We start from the raw sequence: 19,745 nt of genomic DNA, 5'->3' as shown, positions 1-19,745 counted from the left end.
CAACAGTAACCTTGATCATGACCTTGACCTTATGAAATTGAATCTCAAATGACACACCTTCATGTCATTGACAATAAATTATATTATAAAACTTGAATATTCCAGTGAAAAATTTCAAATTATCTACAGAGCCTAGATACAACTCATGAATAGCAACAAACTAAAGTTTAAATTCACTAAAATCAAGGGTTTTGCCCTGGCACAGTTTTACATTTTTTTTTGCCCAGATACCTTTATATATCTTTAGGTCATGGACACTAACATACTGTAAATGTATTATATTTGGCCATGTATTCTTTTTAGCGCCTCTGGCAGAAAGCCAAACTTAATTAGATTAAATAGATAATCTTCTGCTAATTCAATTACATGGCTAAATGTCTTACACATATACACATAAATAAGAACAATAAGAAATGCCCTAAATTAAATCTACACTAACTTGTTCAAAAATCAATTTCCCCCCAATATCATATACATGTACACAAATATAATACATTTACAGTATTCAAATTTGAATTTACTCTGTTTGAGGGTTCTGAGAGTTATTGCCCTGACATTTCACTATCTCTGCCCAGTGACTTTGACCTTTGAGATATGACCTTGAGTCAAGATCTTGATATACCTTTAGATCATGGCCAACATCATACTAAAATCTCAAATCATTCCAGTGAAGATATCTTCAGTTATTGCTGGATACATTTTACAACTGTAAAAGTTGTTATTAGCATTGGAGGTTAAGTACACATTTTTGACCAACATTACATAATGGTGTAAAATTCATTGTCATCAATTTTATGGTAATTTTATGGTAATGATGTCTCTAGAACTTGCCAATATATATATCTTTTTTTTTCTTCCATACAAAGGGGGATTTTATGTGACTTTAAACTTACCATGTAATTAGTGTAAAATTTCCCAACAATCAAGTCATGTACATATTCTATAGGGAAAGGAATTAAACAGGAATTTTTGCCTGCTGGCCAATCCCTTTCCTTTTGAAGATAAATATTGTTTAAATTAAATCTTTAGAGACATGCACAATTTCCTAAATGTGACCACGAACATGCCCAAATGACCTTGGGTCAAGAAAATAACACACCCCCTGGTCATAAGTAATCTTTGAGTGAAGTATGAATTCTCAACGTTCCTCCAAAAGGTTATTAGGGCTTTTTGTGAATTAGGTTATTACTGGAAATGTATGCTGTGAAAAAAAGGTGATGGTAAAACTGGAGGGGACTATAGGTTTCCTCTGAGTCTGTCCGCCCATCTGTCTGTCCCTCTGTCAGTCTGTCCCACTTGGTTTTTTGCTTTTTTTCTACCGGTAAACACTTGCAGATATTGAGCTGATTTTTGGTATGTGAGTAAATCTTGATGAGTTACATATCAACTTTGCATTTCTTTCTGCTTCAATGATTTTTGATGGAATTAAGACCTTTTCAATTCTTCAGGGTTTTCCACAATTTTTTTTCTAAACGCTTGCAGATATTGAGCTGATTTTTGGTATGTGACTTTACTTTGATGAGTTACAGATCAAGTTTGCACTTCGTTCTGCTTCATTGATTTTTGACTGAAATATGGCATTTTCAATTTTTAACGGGAACCAGATTACACTTGCCGGTAGGGGACTAGTATTGCTAATGCAATACTCTCAGAATGCTTGTTAAGATGATATTACATCAGTGCCTGTGCATGATAGTTCATCGGATAGGTGTCTAGACACACAAATGGAAATCTCTAATATATCAGAATCATGTTTCATTATTTATTAGTAAATACCAAGTTGACTGCACACCATAATTAATTAATATTTAACACGAAACAAGCTTAAAAAACAAAATTTTGACTTACATCATCTAATATGGAGTTGTTATTCCAGAATTTAGCCATGAATGAGTGGTTACTGTAATTTGCCATGGAGACACAAGAAGAGGTGTGGTTATGACAGTGGACAAAACAGGACACACATGGCTTCCTCTTGGTCGGATCTCCCACATAACGACTCACGCAGTACTGACACTGCTTACCCTACATAATAAAGCAGGATGTTTCAACAACAAAAAAACATTTACCTAATGAAATGTAATCCTTCAAAATTTGTTTCCTTAAAGATCTAAAGTTTTGCAACATTTACACAAAATAAACATCAGTGTAGTGGCATTTATTGACAACTTTCACATTCCTAAGAGTTATCTCTCTTTGTTGGCATAATGGTCATCCTTCGTAACTTACCTCTAAATATTTTAAACCTTCAAATGCTTTCAGACAATTTTGTACCATTCCTGTATGCCATGGTATGGAGCATCAAAGAAAACATAACAAGTATATACACACAGATTCAATTTGCAAGACACTGCCCCCTAAAGTTCATAATATTATAAAGCGAAAACAGTGGATTATGCACGTTGACCTCACAAAGGGAAATAACTTTTGTAAATGTGAAAGTCGCCCATTTATATTGCTTTGGAATGAAAATCTTATTTTATATACAATAGGGTTGTCTGCTAGTAAAGGGTTGACCACAAAGTACATATTGTTGGATCTGAAATTCTAGAAATATGTACCGGGTACACAGTTTTAAATTGAAGTAATTGAGAAACCATTTTTGACTCGATTTCAATTGATTCGACAACCGTCATACATTACGTTTGTGTGAGTGTGTGCGGTACCCATAATGCATCTAACATTACAATTATACTGATTTCAAAAACTACCTTGGTATGATTCAAACAGTTGTGGCAAATCTTCAGGGAGAGCTCATTTAGACAATCACTGTTCCCAAAACATTGACATTCTGTCTGGCATGTTTTCCCAACATAACCAAAGTTACACTGACAGACTTCTGGCCGGACACATGTCCCATTCATACATTTCTCATGACAATGGGGCTTACATTTACCACTGTGGAAATAAAAGGAAAACATGAATACAATGTAAACATACAGTTAAACCTTGTTATCTCAAACTCAATGGGACCAAGAAAATACTTCGTGATATCCATGGATTTGAGATATCAAGTGTAAAATACTTAAAGAATAAGTGGTTGGGACTTCCGAATCACTTCAAAATATCCATGGCATTCGAGATATCAGTGTTCGAGATACTGAAGTTCAACTGTACTATGTCTTCATAATAAACCAGCTTTACAGTATTAAACCTTTAAGGTCTTGCAATACATAGTCATGTAGTAACCAGGTACGGGATGATACCTAGCGAGGTGAAGCTAATTCCATTCCAGTAAAATAAGACTAAAGTAGTTGCTAGCAAACTAAAGAACCATAACTCTGTACTGACTGTGTAAGCATTACACTCGATGTCAACCAAAACAAGCCAGAATTTCATCAAAATATTATTAGAGATGGTGTAAAATACCATACCCCCATTTTTCAGTTTACATGTAAAGGGCCTTAATGTAATGCACCTTTTAAGTTAAACAATTAAAATGTCCTTCGGGTGGCTATGGCATTTTTAAGATAGGCATCATAATTTCCTCATTTTGTACTCTTTATTGCAGTGTTAATTTTAATGCGAGAATAGTGATAAATCAGGTGGAATATCTGTTCATTCTCCTCCCCTGCTTTGATCAAAGATACACAACAAGTACCCACTGAAGCTCAAAATCTCAATTTTCATTTAAAAGTTTTGGATCCCCTTTATGGCCAAATGTCTCTCCCAAGTATAATGGTTTCAATGAACCTAAACATACAGTAATACATTATATAAGAATTTGCCAAATTGTAGCCCTGTAGTTTTAAAAAAAGGTTTTTAAACAATTTTCATTACAACTTTATAAAATTTTGGATTCTCTCTGTGGCTAATTATAAATTGCTGCTAGAAGCTAGTAGCCATGGTTTGAAAAAACTGAGATCTACATCACACGAGCATGGTTGCATATTTTGTAGCTATGTAACTCTTGAGACTCCTTATTTCCTTTACATTTCTGTTTAATATTTTGGATCCCCTTTGTGGCCCAATTCATGCCATTTTGAGCAAACTTGAATCTACACTACTCTAGGATTGTATATGAATACGTACACAGGGAATTTTTTAACCCATTTTATTTTCACCCCTTTCATCTTCCTTGCATGTGGGTGATTTTTAAAAGGGGCTAATGCAATGAAGACAAGAGTTATCTCTTTCACACAACTTTAGTGAGTGAATATAAAATAGGCTAAATTATTTTGTAAGGGTAATAGGGTTAAAATAACATGGGGCAAAATATATATAATATATTTTTTTTTGTAATGATCTAAATTGAGTGACTGGAATATGGAAGGCAATCAGATTTTATAATACTTATCATAGTAAACTATTTCTTTTTAGTCATTTTGGTGGCAAGTTATAAAGACTGTGATTAAAAATAACAAGAGGCCCATGGGCCACAATGCTCACCTGAGTAACTTTGGCCCTGCTGTTCTTCACCAGATTTTCCCCCTTGTAATACCTATTGTATTGTGGCCCCACTCTATCCTGGGGGGTCATAATTTGAATAATTTAGCATAAACACTACCTCAGGAAGCTTCCATATACATTTCAGCTTTTCTGGCCCAGTTGTTATTGGGAAGAAGATTTTTTAAAAATATTTTTCCTACATATTTCAATGTAAAACTTTGATTCCCTATTGTGGTCCCACCCTACACCCCTGGGGCTATGATTTGAAGAATTTAGAATCTACACTACCTCATAGTCTTTGTTACAGGTAGTACATACCTGACTGGGTCCTTTAGGTAGTCTTTTTTACAGGTACAGTTATAGCTGGTCTCTGTGTCATGACAATTCTCACTCTCATTATCACAATCATGATGAGTGTTAATACACTCATTCTCAGGGGGACAGGAACTGTAGGCCCAGGTCGGGACACCTTTAGACTTCTTAGTCCACATTTTGACTGCAAAAAGGAAAAAGGAATTCTACAGAAAATTCTTTAAAATATCTCCTTTGCAAATGTTTCAGTTAATACCAATTCCTATTGTTTAAAAAACAGGAAGCCTTGATAAATACACTGTTTACATCAAATTTATTTGTTTCTTTAAAAATACTATATTAAGAATAATTTTTTTTAAATACATCTCATTTATGAGTACAGTGTAATTATTTAATTATATCAAGTTCAATAACTTGTCAATGTTAGTGTGCTTAATATCCCACTTCCATTTTAGAAAAAAAAATTCTCTTGAGTATATGTACATGTGTATGATCAAGGTGTTCATTTAATTGTACAAGTCTGAGAATCCACTCTGATAGGAGAGATTTCTCTATTGGAAGTAAAAGACTAATTTTGAAGGAAAGATTTACAGTGCAAAATGTTCCAACTTATTGTTTATACTAAGCTAGATTTCTTTTTGAAATAAATAAAGTTTAATACCATTGCCTATGTAAAAAAAAAAAAAGCTTCACAATACATGTGTAAATGGTGATGTACAACACACAGAGAGAAATCTGAATGTGTTTACAACATGCAATTGAAAAGAAGACATCTATAGAGAAGATATATGGAAAAAATATTGCATCAGACTTAAATCATTTCTTTTAGTAATATACAATTTTGTTGATGTATTGTTTCCAATTGCAATGTCAAAAAAAAAATCATACACAATGTATATGAAAAAACTAGCATGTTCCAATTAAGATAAATGTGTCACCTGCAATAGCAACATTTAGTGTATATAATGAAAGCTTCAAACTGGCCATCTGGGAACTTATTTCTGTGCTTTGTTAGACAAGAGGCCCATGGGCCACAATGCTCACCTGAGCAACTCACCACATCACCCCCCCCCCCCCCCCCCCGTAATACTTACTGTGGCCCCATCCCAATGGTCATGATTTAAAAGATTAAAATCTTCACTACCTCAGAAAGCTTCTACATAAGTTTCACCTTTTCTAGTCCAGTGGTTAGTGAGAAGAAGATTTTTAAAGATTTTTCCAATATATTTCAATGTAAAATTTTGATTGGCCCAATCCTTCCCCCCAGGGCTTTTTTACTTTGAATCCGATTATCATGAGAATGTAATTTTGGGCAGCCATAGGCTGTGGTTTACAGAAAAAATTCAGTAGGATCAATTAGTACACCATCTTAGTTTTCTCTTTGCCCAGGAGCTACCTCAAGTGCTCACTGTGCTGGTGGTTCTTTAAGCTGCTTGCTACAAGTTCCCTATATACTGTATTTATAACATATCATTAGTAAAAACTATTTTTTTTTGTTTAATGAACTTAAAGGTCATGAGGTCAGTCACTTTTATAACTATTTAAGTCTTGTAACATACAATTAAACAGACAGCAGACAATTTTCTATCACACTGCTTTGCAGGTGACACAAACACGAAAAAACATGCATGGGAAATATAAGAAAATGATCAACTATTTTGACAATCAAAACTTACGGCTTGTATTGGCTAGTACAAAGAGAGAGAGAGAGAAGAGGATTGTTATTAGGAAAATTAAAGGTTTCCCTTTCAATTACACATTCAATGTAAGAATTTCTGTGTAAAATCAAGATGTGTTTGTGAAACACTGATGCCCCCATATGGCAACTCATTGCAAAGGTAAAACTATCTCAAATGCAAATCAAATATGTTGGACCCAAAGTAAGGTCTTATCTCGAGGATTATACTTGTGAAATATGAAAGCCCTAGCAGCAATTATTGAATAGATATGGAAAAGGTTCAAAAATTTTTTCAAAAGTATGTCAGACAACAAGGACAAGGTCAAATGGTCAAAATTAATGGTGCCCAAGGAAAGGCCTTCTCCAAAGATATACACAGGTGAAATATGAAAGCTGAAGCACCAATCGTTCAAAAATTATGAAAATGGTTAAAGTTTTTCAAAAGTAGGTCAAACTCCAAGGTCAAGGTCAATGGATTACAATTGTTTGTATCCAAAGAAAGGTCTTGTAACAAGGATTACATATGTGAAGTATGAAAGCCCTAGCACCAACCATTCAAAAGTTATGGCAAAGGTTAAAGTTTTCCAAAAGTAGATCAAACTCCAAGGTTGAAGGGTCAAAGTTGCTGGTATCCAAAGAAAGGTCTTGTCACAAGGATTACATTATGAAGTATGTAAGCCCTAACACCAACCATTCAAAAGTTATGACCAAAGTTAAAGTTTTCTGAAAGAAGGTCAAACTCCAAGGTCAAAGTGTCAAAGTTGTTGGTATCCAAAGAAAGGTCTTGTCAAAAGGATTAAACATCTGAAGTATGAAAGCAAAAGCACCAACCATTCAAAAGTTATGGTCAAGGTTAACATTTTTCAAAAGTAGGTCAAACTCTTAGGTAGGTCAAAGCTTTTGGTATCCAAAGGAAGGTCTTGTCATAAGAATTAAACATGTGAAGTATGAAAGCCCTAGCACCAATTGTTCAAAAGTTATGGCCAAGGTTAAAGATCAGTAAAAATTTTGCAACACTGGGTCAAACTCCAAGGTCAAGGTCAAAAGGTCAAACATGATGGTACCCAACAAAAGGCCTTGTCACAAGGAATACACATGTGAAATATGAAAGCCATAGCTCCAGCCAAGTAAAAGTTATGGGCAAGGTTTATGTTTTTGCGTACAGACAGACAGACAGACAGATGGACAGACAGACAGGGCAAAAACTATATACCCCCGAATCTTTGATACGGGGGCATAAAAACAAGATGTGTTTGTGAAAAACTGATGCCCCCCTATGGCAACTTATAGTGAGGGTTAAACTTTCTCAAATGCAAATCAAATATGTTGGTACCAAAAGTAAGGTCTTGTCTCGAGGACTATACCTGTGAAATACGAAAGCCTTAGTAGCAATCATTGAATAGATATGGAAAAGGTTAAAGTATTTCAAAAGTAAGTCAAAAATCAAGGTCAAATGGACCAAATAAAAGATGCTCAATCAAAGATTTTCTCACAAGAAATACGCATGTGAAATATGAAAGCCCTAGAACCAATATTCACAAGTTATGGCCAAGGTTAAAGTTTTTCAAAAGTAGATCAACCTCCAAGATCTAGGTCAAAGGGTCAAAGTTGTTGGAATCCAAAGTAAGGTCTTGTCACAAGGATTACATATGTGAAGTATGAAAGTCTTAGCACCAACAATTCAAAAGTTATGGCCAAGGTGAAAGTTTACCAAAAGTAGGTCGAACTCCAAGGTCAAGGTTAAAGGGTCAAAGTTGTTTGTATCCAAAGGAAGATATTGTCACAAGAATCACAAAAATTACACATGTAAAGTATGACAGCCCTAGCACCAATCATTCAAAAGTTATGGCCAAGGTTAATGTTTTTTTCAAAAGTAGATCAAACTCCTAAGTCAAGGTCAAAGGGTCAAAGTTGTTGGTATCCAAAGGAAGGTCTTGTCACAAGGATTACACTTGAGAATTATGAAAGCCATAGCACCAATTATTTAAAAGTTATGGCCAAGGTTGAAGTTTTCCAAAAGTAGGTCAAACTCTTAGGTCAAGGTCAAAAAGTCAATGTTGTTGGATTCCAAAGTAAGGTCTTGTCACAAGGATTACATATGTGAAGTATGAATGTCCTAGCACCAATTATTTAAAAGTTATGGCCAAGGTTAAAGTTTTTTAAAAGTAAGTCAAAATCCAAGGTCAAGGTCAAAGTGTCAAAGTGTATCCAAAGGAAGGTCTTGTCATAAGAATTACACATATGAAGTATGATATCCCTAGCACCAACTGTTCAAAAGTTATGGCCAAGGTTAATGATTTTCAAAAGTAGATCAAACTCCTAGGTCAAGGTTAAAGGGTCAAAGTTGTTGATATCCAAAGGAAGGTCTTGTCACAAGGATTACACATGTGAAGTATGAAAGCCCTAGCTCCAACCATTCAAAAGTTATGTCCAAGGTTAGAGTTTTTCAAAAGTAGGTCAAAATCCATGGTCAAGGTCAAAGTTGTTCATATCCAAAGGATATGAACAACGTGAATGTGAAGTATGAAAGCACTAGCACCAATTGTTCAAAAGTTATGGCCTAGGTTAAAGTTGGTTTAAGTTTTGCAAAACTGGGTCAAACTCCAAGGTCAAGGTCAAAAATGATGATACCCAAAGAAAGGTCTTGTCACAAGGAATACACATGTGAAATATGAAAGTAATAGTTCCAACCAATTAAAAGGTATGAGCAATGTTAAAATTTTTGCAGATAAACAAATAGACACACAGACGTACAGACAGGACAAAAACTATATATCCCTGAATATTTGATTAAGGGGGCATAACAAACAAACCCCATGAAACTCTATGAGGCTGCTTGTACACTGACTTCTCCAACTGAATCGATTTAGTTCATTACAGTTCTTCTTAAAATATCTCCTTGAACATTCATTTATAAAATGACGGTGCCTTTTCTGACCTTATCTTGGAAACACAATTCATGTTTTGGACACATTTAAATCTATACTTCCAGAAGACTCTGTACTAAAATAAGACAGTTTTGAAATGTTCCACCACACACACACACATACACTCCTTATTCCAGTAAGAAATTCTTATTCTGGCTTAACACACCCCTTTTTCCAGTAAGAAATTCTTACTCTGGCTTAACCCTATTGCAATGGCTACATTCAAATTAAATTAACATTGTCAACTTTGGCCATTATTTGTTATTTCTGGTTCTGTAGTTCTCTAGAAAAAAAATGATTTTAATTTACATGGACAAACTTTCATAAACAAGGGTGATCTGCACCTCTGGCAGAATTGAACTAAATCCTACAGTCTACTTACTAGGTATATATCCTTCACTGTGTTTTATGTTGTTTTCCAAGCATGACCCCTTCCCTGTAGGGTTGAGGGTACCTCCCCTCATACATATCCCTTCTCCAACGTAACCGGCAAATGCACACCAGCCACACCAAGGAGCCTGGATGCACTCGGCACAGATCTGGAAACGTGAGCAGGGGTCTGGACATTTATGTGGCTCTTTCTGTAGGATGATTCCACACTCCCCCCCAACACAGTGCAGTGGAAGCAGGGCCTCATCAAAACACTGAAAATAAAATAGATTTGAAGTAATGTGTGGTAAAACAAAGATATCTTATATAAAACAATTATTCATACAGTCTGACTGATACTTTTAACTAGAACTTTTTCTTTTACATTCTGTTACAGGTACCATTGGTAAAAACCTTATTATTTATGATGTTTATTACTTCTTTTTTTCAAAAAGACTATGATAAGAAACTTCTTAATACTTTATTCTGTGGGATCATAATTCTGTGGAATCACAATTTCTGTTCAATGATCAGCAGGTAGAAAATTACATGGATTTCAGGAATTCTCATTATACATGTATGTCTAAAATGCACTTCAAGTATGGCACAACAATTTTCCACGGAAAATTTGTTATCAGATACATAGTGTTTATTAATCCAACACAGAAAAAGTATGTCTACAGCATAAAAATGTTTGAAAAATTAAACTGAAAATGATGAAGTGGTTACACTGTACACCAGGAGCAGTTTTTGAACATGAAATAACAGTAATAATATAATTTTGCTTCAATTAGAGCTTCAAAATAGTTTTTCCAACACAAGTACATGTATATATAACACAAAATTTATAAACTTTAATTTTTTCTGTCATTTATATAGTAAATCTAAATTTTAGAACAAACACTTCTAACAGAAAATTGCAGCTCATGATGTTTAACTCTACATGATAAGGTCAACCAAGTCATATTTCCCTTCAAACAATTAAAACAACCTGAACAGACCTGCTGTTTTACGGAGCTCCACACACATCCTCTGGAACCCGCCCCCATCCCCGTCGCTTTCTGACATGACACACAGTCTGAGTGCTCATCACACCTCCTAGGGCACACACTGTGATTTGTACAGACACCCCCCAGCACATCCTTTGTACATCTCCAGGTTGAACTAAAACTGGTGTCAACAATCTGAATGTTGTTCTCTCCTGAAAGAAAAATCATTCAGTAGTTATCCTGAAAAAAGACAAAATCATCAAGTAGTTTTATTCCAAAAAAGAAAATCAACAAGTTGTTTTATTCCAAAAAAATGAAAATTAACAAGTAGTTTTATCCTGAAAAAAGAAATATCAAAAGACCAGTTATATATCAAAAAATTGTAATATACAGTAGTTATAACTAAGTTTTTCTGAACACACTGAAACAGATGAAATCCAAAAATATCACTAAGTAATTCACAATAGGTACAATTTTTTCTCCTCTACTGATGCCCCTATCTCAAAGGAGATGATAAGGTTAAATTGTATTACATTGTTCCGTAGGTAAGTCAGCATGGTTCATAGTCAGATGTGTTCTTTAGTGACAAGGATTTGGAACATCTAGGCTATAAAGTTTGGTCTTGCGAACAGCTAATCATAATGAGTTTCATTTCAAGATTAGATCGTATTAAAGATTTTTTAAAAAGATCCTACTTCTATCTTTTACTGTAAAACTTTGGACCTACTCTGTGCAAACTTTGTTTATCAAATATTGGAAATGTCTCTCCTACATACCTTGAAGTATACAGTTGGCCCAGATACAACCCTGGTCATGCAGGCAGTCCTTACACTGACCGACGTCACATTTCTCCTGAAGGCAGTGAGCTGGAGATGTAATGGCAGACTTCTCTTCACAATTTTTGTGATTATTACATTGTTCTCCCGCCTTAATACAGGAGGCACAGTCCATACACCATTTACATGGCTACAAAAGAGAATTCCATGAAATATATACAGGATCAAAATTTAACACAGATTTCTTTTATCATTTTGTTTAGAATGATGCAATCCAGATAAACAAATAACCTAAAATACTTCTAATGGGAGAAAGGATTCTCATGAAATTTAATTCCTAGTCTGAATATACAAATGTTATACTACATATGAATAGTTATATATACAATACCTGCATGTTGAAGAATGGACTTCCTGTGAGGCAGGTCTGACAGGAACTGTACACACTGCAGTCCGTCTTGTTATACCAGGCTTCATCACAAACCTCTCCCCTGGAACAACGGCTGTAAGGAGAAGCAAGGGTAATTCAACTCTCTGACATTTCCTTCCACATTATAATTGCCGACAGAGAAATGTTTTAAGAAACCCTACTTACTAAAACTGGAACATTTCCAAATTACTACAATAGCTTAATGAAATCTGATGTCAAAAAAAAAAAGAAAAATTAAGAAAAGGGTAATTAAAGTAACATTCCTTAATTATCAACTGTTGAGGAAAGGTCACCTGTCAGAGGAAGATTCCATACAGATTCCAATGTTTTCACTGACACAGAAGTCACAGCCTTGGATGGCCTTACAGTCATTCTCTTGTAGGGCAGTCTGACAGAAAGTCTCCTTAGGCTCAATCTCCACCACCTGGCTAAAGGTGGTGCCATTGTACCCCCCCACCACATAAACTCGCTTCTTCAGGCGGATAGAGCTAGTTCCTATTAGTGAGTTGGCCATTTCTCTGTACGATGACTTATCTGAAAGGACATTCATCATACAGATTCATTCTACGGGGGTGAAATTCAGCCACTGCTCAAAAGGTCTATGACAGATAAATAGAAGACTGTTGACACTTAGGAAATATGCTCAGGCATAACGATCAAACATTTAGTTTCTATACGAATGAAATCAAGAAATCAGTTTTCCTATTCCAATCATCATAGGAAATTTTATACTAATGATGGAAACTTTGTTAATAAATTAAGAATGCTCTACTACACATATAATTCATTTCCATTTTAAATATAAATATACCTACTTGTATGTGTGCACTAAAACTGTGTATATTCCTGTTAAACTATCAAAGCTAGAGCCACTTAGAACTGATTTCTGTGACATACCTGAATCTGATTGGTACTTTTGCCACACGCTGCATTTGAATCTGAAGAGCGATATGTAATTTGTTATTTGCCCTCTGGTTCCCATTCCCCCTATCACCAACATTCCATCCAGGGCACGCACAGCAGTATGGAACACTCGCGGCATAGACTACAAAACAAGAAATTAATCTAATAAACCTTGTCACCAGTGACAAAGTCATTCAGGGCAAGCACAGCAGTATGGAACACTTGAGGCACAGCTTACAAAACTAGAAGTTAATAAACCTAGTCATGAATGACAAAGTCATGCAATGGCTTTTCAAACAAAGTGTAACATCCACTTTAACTAACCAAGTGATCCTCATAGAAACTGGGCTTATCAAGTATCAGGAAATTTTTTTGGAAGATGTGAAAGGAATCAATTGATATCATTTGACTAATTAGCAAATGTATTTCTTGACCAATCAGCAAATGTATTGCAAACCTATAGTTATTCACAATATCTCTTTGTGGGACATCCGTTGACTGTTTCATCCCAGTGATGGAAAGCTAATGTTAACAATGATCCAGTAAGCTAATACCAGTAGTCTGGCCCCTCTAAATATCAGTAGACTATCATATAATTTTAGAATTTGTGGATAGAATAAGACCTTGTTTATATACTGCACATAAATTTTTTTGTTGCATAATCTTCAAAAAGTTAAATTTTAAAACACCTTTACTGTGGTTTGTAACATAACCAATGTCTACAGATATAACATTGGTCATCACACAATCAATGCCATCTTTTTAAAATGGCAATATTTCTGAGAAGAGTGGAGTATATCAAAAACTCTTGGCAAGCAAAGATGCCATTTCTGTCAAGCATTCTAAGAGTACTGCATAAGTAATACTGAGTCTTCTACCAGTATGGGCCGTAATTGCATCAACTTCTCTTCTAAAGATACGAGGCATAAGTTGTCTGAATTCTACACATCAAGCATTAAGGTACATTTTCCCATGTGGGATTGATTTACACAAAGTGTGCGGGCACAAATTTTCAGCAGAAAATTTAACATAGCGTACTTAGTGTATTCAAGACATACAATGGCAATCTATTAAATCTGCATAATTTTCTACCCACTAACTGAACAGAAATTGGGATTATGACCCTGAGGAAAGTATATTACGGTTATCTTTGTCTCTTGCACAAGTTTGAACAACCTTCAGTATGGTGCTATAGTTGACTTTAAACTTAACAAATCAGACATGTTTAACTGGGTATAACTGGGCTAAATGATACCTGTTCATTACTCCTGGTATGTATAAAATAAGCCATATTTTTCTCCATATTATACACATAAGTGTCCCTCGAAACATCAAACTTGGAGTGTTTAAATGCCATTCCTCCATGAACGTAGATAATGCCTTTGTCTGGATCATACACTGCACTGTGACCATACAAACCTGCACAACAGAATTAGCTTCCTGTATGAAACATTTCTGACAGTAAAAGCTGTATTGTTTGCTGGTTAGCAGCTGTATCACAAGATTCATTCATCTATGGTCAAAGGATATACAAATAAAAAGAAATGCTCACAATCTTAATTTTTGTCTGTACACTGACTGCTTTCTTAAAATTGTTTTCTTTTTTGTTTTTGAAATGATAAGAATTTTTCTTGTGAAATCTATTAAGGAAGGACACAGACCCCGTGGGAGACTGCCAAGACTGTGTTTGCTCCATGCTGGTTTGTTGTCTTCGTACATGGTGTTATAGATATAGACATCACTGGAGAAATAATCCTGTGAGGAGATACCCCCGATAACCACCAGAAATCGCTCCTTCACCAAGGTCATGGAATGTCCTGCCAGAGGACTGAAATCCTCAGGTATCTGTCATAACAACAACAAAATCATTTCAAGGTAAACCTCTCTTGAGCCAAAGAAAATAATCTAGTACATGTACAAGTTGCTTTCAGAAGTATCATTTCTACTGAAAATAAGGTTATATTTTTAATTACAGTCTCAAATTTTTACACTTTCTGGAAGTACATAGTTAATGGAAATACATTTTCACTAAGATTGGTCCACATTCTGGGCCCAATGGAAAATTTCCAAAATTCTTTGGTTGCTTTATAAGCTCCATCTTTGTTCCTCACAACCCCTCCATATACATAAATCTCCTTGGATGCCGGACTGCAGACCGCTTGATGAAAGAATCTAAATGTAAATGAATTGACAATTCTAAAACCTTGCAATAATTCATGAAACATCTTTTAAGAAGTAAAAATTCCTCAATTTGTTTAAAATGTATTTACAAGATGGCTTAAAACATTAAGATACAGGGGCTATGTCACTGCCATTCCATTGATTCCACTTTCATAGCAGTTATATCATAAAGAGCTAAGTAGATACAGTTAATAATCCAAACCTCCCATCTGGATGGTTGGTGGTGATTGGCACTACTTCAGTCCATGTGTAAGTGGAAGGACTATACATCCAGATGTCACTTAAAGCCCCATCTTCCTGAGAGTACCCTCCAAACATATAAAAGGAATTAGCGTTTTCCCCACAGGAAGTGACACTGTGACCATAGCGACCAGGTGCACTTCCTGTCTTCTTCTTGCTGATTGGTTGTAAAAAGTTCCAGGGGAAAATCATCAAATCCAGATCAGATAAACAAACACATGTTCCATGAGACTGAAACAAAAAAACCTTTCAATGATATATATCGTCAAAGATTTTGAACCCTACAGGATATATATTTATTATTATAACAGTAACTTGATCCAAAGAGTCGTATTGAGTCGAGTTGACAGGTGCGGATCATCAGATCAAACGAGACGCGAAGCGTTGAGTTTGATCTGATGAACCACGCCTGTCAACGAGACGTGATACGGCTCTTAAGATCAAGTTACTGTTATAATGATAAATTTATTATATACCTCACTACAAATAGCAAAACATAATAAAAGGAAATTTTGGGGATCAATTATATAACTTTATCCCTTAAACAAAGCATATTTTTAAGGAACTTTTTGATAGGCAAGAAAAAAACGTCACATATACTGTGCTCTACGTCATCAGTTTCAGAGAAAGGTGATATGGATTCAGAAAACCACAGTGTGGTTATCCGGAATATCAGATCACACCATCACATGATTTGTGATTTCGCGAAATCAACAATAAAATTGAGTGATACACAGTTAGGTATATAATAAAATTTAATAAACGATAAATGGCCTTGAGAAGAAGTATGTTGTAAGTTTATACAGTAAAATTCAGATATAGTGAACAATTGATTACAATGAATGCACACTTACAGTGAAGTGATTTTCATGCCATGTATGAACCCAATTGATATAACTAATCACATTTATAACCATTCAAAATTGGATGTCCCTGGCACTTCCTTTTAAGCATGTTTTACTGTTTCCTGATTTTAGAGTATATTTCAAGATTGTGTAACTTATTAAATAAGTATACATCAAACTCTTGAAACTTAATACTCATATATAAAAAAGATATTAATTTTATAAAAGTTTACAGAAAGTTTTTCATGGTCCTGACACCAAATATTTTTCAGGCTGCTAATAAATTTTTCAAATTAAGGATGTACAACATACTTAAAAATTTCTGTGATATAATATTTAACTTAGTTCTTATTCAATATTTTATAATGGTTGACCTTGGCCTTGAAAAATGTACATTTTAAAACTTTATTTTACAAGAGGCCCATGGGCCACATTGCGCACCTGAGCACATTGGCTTGGCAAAAGCACAAATCAGTTCAGTACACTTGTATTGAAAAGATTACTGGGGGGAGGGGGGGGGGGGCTTGAATTTTATACTACCTGATGATGCTTCCATGTCAATATAACAAATGGCTTTGTTGTACTTGAGAAGATTTTAAAAAAAATTTCCCATATATTCCTTTGTAAAAATTTGATCCCCCATTGTGGCTCCTCCCTATCCCAGGGGTCATGATTTGAACAAACTTGAATCTACACTACCTGAGGATGCTTCCATATCAATATGACTAAACATAGCTTTTCTGTTTTTGAGAAGAAATATTTTTACTATATGTTCTTATGTAAAATTTTTGATCCTGCATTGTGGCCCGACCTTATCCCTGGGGGTCATCATTTTAACAAACTTGAATCTACACTACCTGAGGATGCTTCCATATCAAAATGACTAATCATGGCTTTGCAGTTCTTCATCAGAAGAAATTTTCCTATATATTTCTATTTAAGACTTTGATCCTCCATTGTGGCCCCACCCTACCCCCGGGGTCATGATCTGATCAAAATAGAATCTACACTACCTGAGGATGCTTCCATATAAATATGATCAATCAGGGCTTTGCTTTTTCTGAGAAGATTTTTAAAGATTTTTCCTATATATTTCTGTGTAAAACTTTGATAGTCCATTGTGGCCCCGCCCTACCCCCAGGGGTCATGATTTGAACAAACTTGAATCTACACTAACTGAGGATGCTTCCATATAAATGACTCATCATGGCTTTGCTGTTCTTGAGAAGAAGATTTTTAGAGATTTTTCCTATATATTTCTATGTAAAACTTTGATCCTCCATTGTGGCCCCACCCTACCCCTGGGGGGTAATGATTTGAACAAACTTGAATCTACACTACCTGAGGATGCTTCCACGTGAGTTTCATCTTTCCTGGCCCTCTGGTTCTTGAGAAGAAGATTTTTAAAAGATGCTATTAGTTTTTCACTAATTCTTTATTATCTCCCCTTGAAAGAGGGCGTGGCCCTTCATTTGAACAAATTTGAATCCCCTTAACCCAAAGATACTTTGTGGCAAGTTTGGTTGAAATTGGCCCAGTAGTTCTGGAGAAGATGAAATTGTGAAAAGTTTATGACGACGACACCGACGACGACAGACAACGGAGAAAAGCTCACTTGAGCCTTCGGCTCAGGTGAGCTAAAAAACATAAAGGAAATTCCACTTCCTCCCTAGGTGTTGTCTTGCATCAAAATATATATCAAATAGAAAATAAATAATTATACTTTCTTTGAAATGAATCTGCATTAAATTCACTCCTTAACAGATTATATTCTCAATTATTATCCCCTCGCAACGGAGTTGAAGGGGATAGTAACACACTTGCGTGAGTTTGTTTGTATGTGTGTTATTTTGACCTTGTGTGAAACGGAAGTGACATAATTTGTATCAGGATCGATGTCGAGTGCTGCCTTCATTTATAGATATGCTCTTTTGTGAGGGGATGCCCCGCTTTGCAGTGCTCTTGTTTTAAAGACTTAAATTCAGCGCAAAGATCAATTTCGGCAAAAAACAAGTCTTGAACAAAAAATACAACTTTAACATAAACCTATTCTTTAAAATTCCCTGCTGCAAAATTTATTACATGCACTTACTTTTAAATTTAAATTAGATGGTTGTACATCATGGTTTATATGTAAACTTAAAACATATAAGAACACATAAAGAAATCTGCATGGACAAATTCTGAAGTACGAAGTGCAATTCACCTCAGACATCTTTTCAAACAATGGCTACTTGAATGGCAAGTCTTCCAATGAGATTTTTTCAGTCTTTCTAGGCTCTGATGTACTTGAACCATGACTTGTTCATTAGTGTTTATAAAGATGATTTTAGTTTGAAAATAGGTGAGGATGAAGTTGGAGGGGTGTGATAACTAAATAATGAAAAAAAAATTCAAGGAAACTTATAAGCAGTCAAATTATGAAATTTTTATAAAAATATTTTTTATAAAATAACAGAATTAATTATATAGTCTATAAATAGCCCCTATATAATCTATACAAATGCAAACGGTCCATAACACTACATATTCACTGGTTTTGAAGCCGCATTCACCGCAGGGTCAGTGCGCATGTAGCGGCATTGCAACATCACAATCAATACCCCAAATGTTGAAAACAATATAATTTAATTTTAGTTGTAACATTTCATTTGATTGTATAAAAGATTTCGTCTATACCGTATAATATAAGTTGCCTACGTCAAAAACGTATTACTCCGCTTGACGTTACTTTTAAAATATGCTCAATTTGAAGCAATTTTTGGAGGAAAAATTGTCTTATTGTCTACACTGAAATTAAATTATAAGGAATGAAGCTTCTTTTAACCTATGTTATACGATATAACATAACTTGGGGCAGTTTACGCTTTTTTATAAACCGCTTCGTGGTTTATAAAGCATAAGCTGCCCCAGGTTATGTTATATTGTATAACATAGGTTAAAATAAGCTTCATTCCTTAAAATAATGATTACAATGGCCAGAGCCAGTTGTATCTGAGCAGAGAAAATGTTAGGCAAGTCTATCGCAGGATTATTTTCCAAACATTTTCAGTGAATACAAGCATTACTCATGTGTGACCTAAAAAAAAAATTCACTAGCAGTCTGAGACAGAGGTGTTAATAAACAGCTACAGACTGTATACAGGAGGGAGAAAGATGACTATCACAAATTATCAGGTCTGAGTTAAGTTATCACACAAGGGCAATTTGCAGCTGAGGGTGAAAACCCTACTCAGACTTAATAATTTGTCTCCCTACTAAACAGTATTATCCTGAAGATTTTAACAGATTTTTAAGGTCTTCCGTCTTCACGGAAGACCTTATAGTGATTCTACTGTTTCTTCTTCTTATTTTTACTACTTTTCCGCCCAAAATTTTGTGCACGCAATTTCTTGAAGACTATTTGGTGGATTTGGATGAAATTTACAGGTCTGAACAGTGTGTTGTAATCTGAAGTTATTTTATCCATGAGGAAATTGGAAAACTCACTTCCGGTTCCGAGTTACGGATGAATTTCTGATTTCAAAATGAGATTTTGTCCATGGATGATCTCAAGAAAGGCTAAATATTTCAATGTCAAACTTTCAGGGATTATAGATCGTGATAGATACTAGCCTGGTCGCTACTTTTTGTTCGTCATTGGCACTTCCGGTCGCTCAAGGAAGTGATCATAGAAATCAAAATTTTCAAATTTTCCTTTTTGAAT

At 35.0% G+C, this 19,745-nt stretch overlaps 1 protein-coding gene across 1 annotated transcript in view; it reads right to left on the bottom strand.

Moving 5' to 3' along the window:
* LOC133179077 (multiple epidermal growth factor-like domains protein 8) overlaps positions 1-19,745 on the bottom strand; it is a 67,680-nt gene that overhangs the window by 8,308 nt on the left and 39,627 nt on the right. The window contains exons 20-32 of the mRNA XM_061313798.1: positions 15,157-15,425; positions 14,795-14,945; positions 14,435-14,618; positions 14,029-14,192; positions 12,768-12,915; positions 12,164-12,404; positions 11,832-11,943; positions 11,441-11,630; positions 10,677-10,876; positions 9,689-9,950; positions 4,708-4,885; positions 2,712-2,898; positions 1,849-2,025 (exon numbers count right to left, since the gene is read on the bottom strand). Coding sequence (XP_061169782.1) covers positions 1,849-2,025; positions 2,712-2,898; positions 4,708-4,885; positions 9,689-9,950; positions 10,677-10,876; positions 11,441-11,630; positions 11,832-11,943; positions 12,164-12,404; positions 12,768-12,915; positions 14,029-14,192; positions 14,435-14,618; positions 14,795-14,945; positions 15,157-15,425 — 2,463 coding nt within the window. The remainder of the gene's footprint in view (positions 1-1,848; positions 2,026-2,711; positions 2,899-4,707; positions 4,886-9,688; positions 9,951-10,676; positions 10,877-11,440; positions 11,631-11,831; positions 11,944-12,163; positions 12,405-12,767; positions 12,916-14,028; positions 14,193-14,434; positions 14,619-14,794; positions 14,946-15,156; positions 15,426-19,745) is intronic.

The sequence above is a fragment of the Saccostrea echinata genome, unplaced genomic scaffold (assembly GCF_033153115.1).
Source record: "Saccostrea echinata isolate AGI-Se365-2 ecotype Australia unplaced genomic scaffold, CSIRO_AGI_Sech_v1 ptg000004l, whole genome shotgun sequence".
Lineage (NCBI taxonomy): Eukaryota > Metazoa > Mollusca > Bivalvia > Ostreida > Ostreidae > Saccostrea > Saccostrea echinata.
Note: the sequence above shows the minus strand (reverse complement) of the source record. Positions and strands in the feature narration are given on the sequence as shown.